Genomic DNA, 4,464 nt, shown 5'->3' on the forward strand with positions numbered 1-4,464 from the left:
ATGACAGCTCATCAGAAAAGAGTTCCTTTGTGTAATTTTTGTTAAAATCACTTAATTTCTCAGAGAAGCATATCTATCATCTTTTTAACATTTGCTATCTTTTTACAGAGAGAGAGAGGGAGAGAGGGGGGGGGAAGGAGGGAAGGAGGGAGGAAGGCAGAGGGAAGGAGAGTGAGAGGGAGAGGGGGGGAGACGGAGGGTGAGGGAGAGGGACAGGGAGAGGGACAGGGAAGAAGGGAGGGAGAGGGAGAGGGAGACTGCAGGGCTTACTTTATTCAATTAAGGAAGAAGTTTCTCTTTTCATTCTCCCTCCTTAGGCTTCCACATCTGCTTCCTCATTCATTCTGGAAGGATTCTTTCCTACACTCCACCTAAATCTATGACGAGACCAAGGTCTGAAGTCCATAAATAAAGCATGATGATGTTAGCTTTATCTCCTATATTATTATTTGCTCTCTTGTTTCTTGTTTAGTGGTTACCAGGTGATTTTGTTAAGTTCATGACTCTATAGTTCATGACTCTGTAGCTTGTCATAGGACTATGTCACAGAGGCCCACAGCACGCATGCGTAGGACAAGCTGTCAGGGCATGCGCTCCTCTCCCTGCCCTGCCCCTCCACCACCTTCACTATGGCAGAGGCGGTTTCTGCACCGAAGCTTCGGCCAGTTACACATGTGATTCTTGACCTGGATGGACTGCTTCTGAATACTGAAAATCTATATACCGAGGTGTTTAAAGAAATATGCAGCCACCATGGGAAGACATACAACTGGGATGTCAAGTCGCTGGTCATGGGGAAGAAGGCCCCAGAAACCTCAGAGATCATAGTAGAGACCCTGAAGTTGCCCATGTCCAAAGAAGAGTTTTTGGAAGAGAGCCAAACGAAGCTGAAGGACGTGTTGCACACAGCATCACTCATGCCAGGAGCTAACAATTTGATTCATCACCTGCGGAAGAAACGCGTACCCTTTGCCCTGGCCTCCAGTTCCGCCTCCCTCTCCTTCCAAATGAAGATCACTAGACACAAAGAGCTCTTTGGTTTGTTTAATCACATCGTTCTGGGAGATGATGCCGAGGTAGCTAAGGGCAAGCCAGCCCCAGACATATTTCTTGTCTGTGCCAAGAGGTTCTCTCCTCCCGCGGCTCCAGAAAACTGCCTTGTCATTGAAGATTCCCCTAATGGAGTGGAGGCAGCCGTGGCCTGTGGGATGCAGGTGGTCATGGTACCTGATGAAAACTTGAGCAAAGACCTGACGAAAAAAGCCACCCTGGTGCTGAGTTCCCTACAGGACTTCCAGCCTGAGCTGTTTGGTCTGCCAGCCTTTGAGTAAGGGTGAAGGGTGAGCATGCTGCAGGGGACCTCATGGAACCCAAGGCTGGTTTATGACCCACATTGCTGAGGCAGGGGTGAAAAACTCAACAGCATCCAGATTAAAAGCTTCATTGTCACTGCAGGTTTTAAAGGTGTCTGCTCCTTTGTTTACTTGGCCTCTGTGATTTGCTCTCCATTTGACAACGGAGAGAAAATGAGAGCCCAGACAGTAACCATCTAAAGTAAAGCTAACTCGATACCCAATAAAGGGAGTTTGCATACATGTATATATACACGTGAATGTGCCCACTGTGATCACACATGTGTATCATGTGTATGTTCATAAATATATGTGCATACATGTACATTACATCATTTTCCCAAATAAAAATCATACTTACATTTTCTTCTTTTTCATTTTAGTCTTTGAACATTGACAGGTAGAAAATGTGAACTGCCCAGCCATATTATGGATATGTGTATATAAACATATGAACATCTATATTACATGTATATAGTATAAATTGCTTCTGGTCTTTCAGAGTTGACAGTAACAGTGCTGTGCTCACCAACAAGTGAGATGGTAGTTCTGTCTATCTGCTCATTGGCTTGAGAGTGAACGTCTTGGTAAGGATGATTAAACTCCTCAGTCAGGTATAAACTATTTTGTTACCTCAGGCAGTTATTGGAACTGTAGTCAGTATCTTACTGAATGTGTCTGCAGCAGACACCTTCCATATACACCCTAATATACACTGAAGAATGTTTTTAATCTCAGAACAAATACTGTTTATGGATATTAATTTTTTACTTTTTAAAAGATTTATTATATATTTATAATAAATATGTATGCTTATACAATATATAGAGAATGGAATAAATTATGTTATATACATAAGTTATATATAAATATATAAATATAACATATTTGTTATATATTTTTTGAGATAGGGCACTGCCATGTAACTCTGGCTGACCTGGAACTGACTATGTATAACAAGCTGGACTTGAACTCACAGAGATTCACCCACCTCTGCCTCCTGAGTGCTGAGATTAAAGGCATGTGCCTCCATACCCAAAGTGATATGTTTTATTTTTAAATTACATGTGTGTATGTGCTTTATGAGTGCTGGGTGTGTTCATGAGAGTGCAGGTGCCTATTGATTCTGGAAGAGAGCATCAGAGTCCCGGGAGCTGGAGTTGCTGGCATTTTGTAAGCTGAGAGATGTCAGCTCTGGGAAGCAAACAAGGATCCCTACAAAACCAGAATGCTTTCTTGACTGTTGACATATCTCTCTAGTCCCTAATGTTACACTTTTCAAGTAAGGCTTATATATTTACGCATTTGTTTATTTTTGTTTGTTTTTGGTAGCTGTTTGGTGAGACAGAGAGCTTGGCAAGACTTGTCTGATGCTCTTGTTACCTTTTTGCTTCTTTAGATTGGCTTAACCTTTGGAATTCATTATAATCTGCCAGACTAAACTCATGAAAGAAATTGAAGGCAAGATACAGGAGCCAGGCCCACTCTTGGCTGAAGTAACTCTTCCAGGGGACTCTGCAATGCACTGTTGTTAATCCAATATCCATCTTTTCAATTATGTCATGCACATGCACCTGTGCCTGTGATGTGACAAGTACTGATGACTGCCCCTGGATGGGGATGTGTTTCACACCACTTACTAAAACCACCTTAACATTTTCAATGGCGTGAACATTGTTTTCCTCCTTGAATTCTTTCCCAAACCAAATGAAACATCTTACTAGTGTCCTCACACATTAACTCAGTGAAGTAAAATCTTTTGTACATTTTCAAAAAAAGGAAGGAAGGAAGGAAGGAATGAAGTATATCGTGACAGTCTTTCCAAAATACTCAAAAAAAATATTCTGAGACAGGGCCAGAAAGGAGATGTTTGAATTTGTTTTTCATGGGACTAGAGAATTTACAAGCAATTGTACTTATATATATATATTTATATATTTAGTGTGTGTATTTTCAGTTCCTCATAAATCATAAATGAAAAGTGAAAATAAAAGTTATTAGTTAGAAACTAAATTTTAAGAGAAAAGAATAGTTTATGCCACTTTTTCGCCCTGTGTATCCAAACCTGTATACAGCTTGGTTCTCTCAGCTGCTTCACACTCATTTGTTTGTGTTTTGGTTGGCTGACTCTCTGTTTAGAATATTTGTATAGCAGTGTTTCCCAACTTGTTGGTCACAACCCCTCTTGGGGGTCAAACAATCGTTTCACAAGGGTCACCTAAGACCATCAGAAAACACAAATATTTTCATTAGAATTCATAACAGTAGCAAAATTACAGTTTAGAAGTAGAAGCAAAAACAACTTTATGGTTGGAGGTCACCACAACATGAGGAAATACATGAAAGGGCTGTAGCATTAGCAAGGTTGAAACCCACTGTTCATAGTATTGGAAGGCATGAGAAACATGTGTTATCCTCATAAAGAAAATATGAGAGAGATATGATCTACCCAGGCTGGCTTGTAGCATTACTCAGTGTGAACTCAGTGTCAACAAGTCAATGATATATTAAATGAGAGTCATCAAAGAGAAAGATACATGAAGCAATGTTATATGTTGTTTATTTATTTTTATTTTTGACAAAGATGTGACCAAACCCTATATTTCCTCTAAGAGTAATTGCTCACTTTTCTCTAATGTGACTTTATGGAGCACTATGAATAATGAGACTAGTCTATACCAGATAGAAGTATGTATTAATCATAAATTATTTAATAGGATGCATATCCATTACCACACACACACACACACACACACACACACACACACACTTAAACCCAGCTACTCAGGTATCCCAACAAACCTTGAATGCTGATGTATTGGTCTTTGAAGCTTTACAGCACAAAGCTTCACAATTTAGAGTCAATTGGCTAATGGCAACACTAATTTTGAATTTCTGGTAAAGGAGCAGTTTTAACAAGGGATTCAATCATTTTCTGAAAATTAAACAGACACCCTGGGTTTCTTCTTCCTACTTGCTGCTGTCATCTTTGCTGCCAATTCCATTCCCATCAGTTTACCTAACTGGATTTCACCTTAGCAGCAGCTGCTTCCATTATACCTTGAACTTGAAAATGATGCCATTAGCATGGAATATAAAGAACAGTCTGTCA

General features: G+C 40.1%; 1 protein-coding gene across 1 annotated transcript; it reads left to right on the forward strand.

Annotated features, from left to right (window-relative positions):
• Positions 1-549: 549 nt before the first annotated feature.
• On the forward strand, positions 550-1,454 carry LOC101828979 (pseudouridine-5'-phosphatase-like). The gene has a single exon (XM_005069126.2). The coding sequence runs from the start codon at positions 630-632 to the stop codon at positions 1,329-1,331; it is 702 nt and encodes a 233-aa protein (XP_005069183.1). The 5' UTR covers positions 550-629; the 3' UTR covers positions 1,332-1,454.
• The last annotated feature ends 3,010 nt before the right edge of the window (positions 1,455-4,464 follow it).

This window comes from Mesocricetus auratus, unplaced genomic scaffold (assembly GCF_017639785.1).
Source record: "Mesocricetus auratus isolate SY011 unplaced genomic scaffold, BCM_Maur_2.0 Super-Scaffold_6730, whole genome shotgun sequence".
NCBI lineage: Eukaryota > Metazoa > Chordata > Mammalia > Rodentia > Cricetidae > Mesocricetus > Mesocricetus auratus.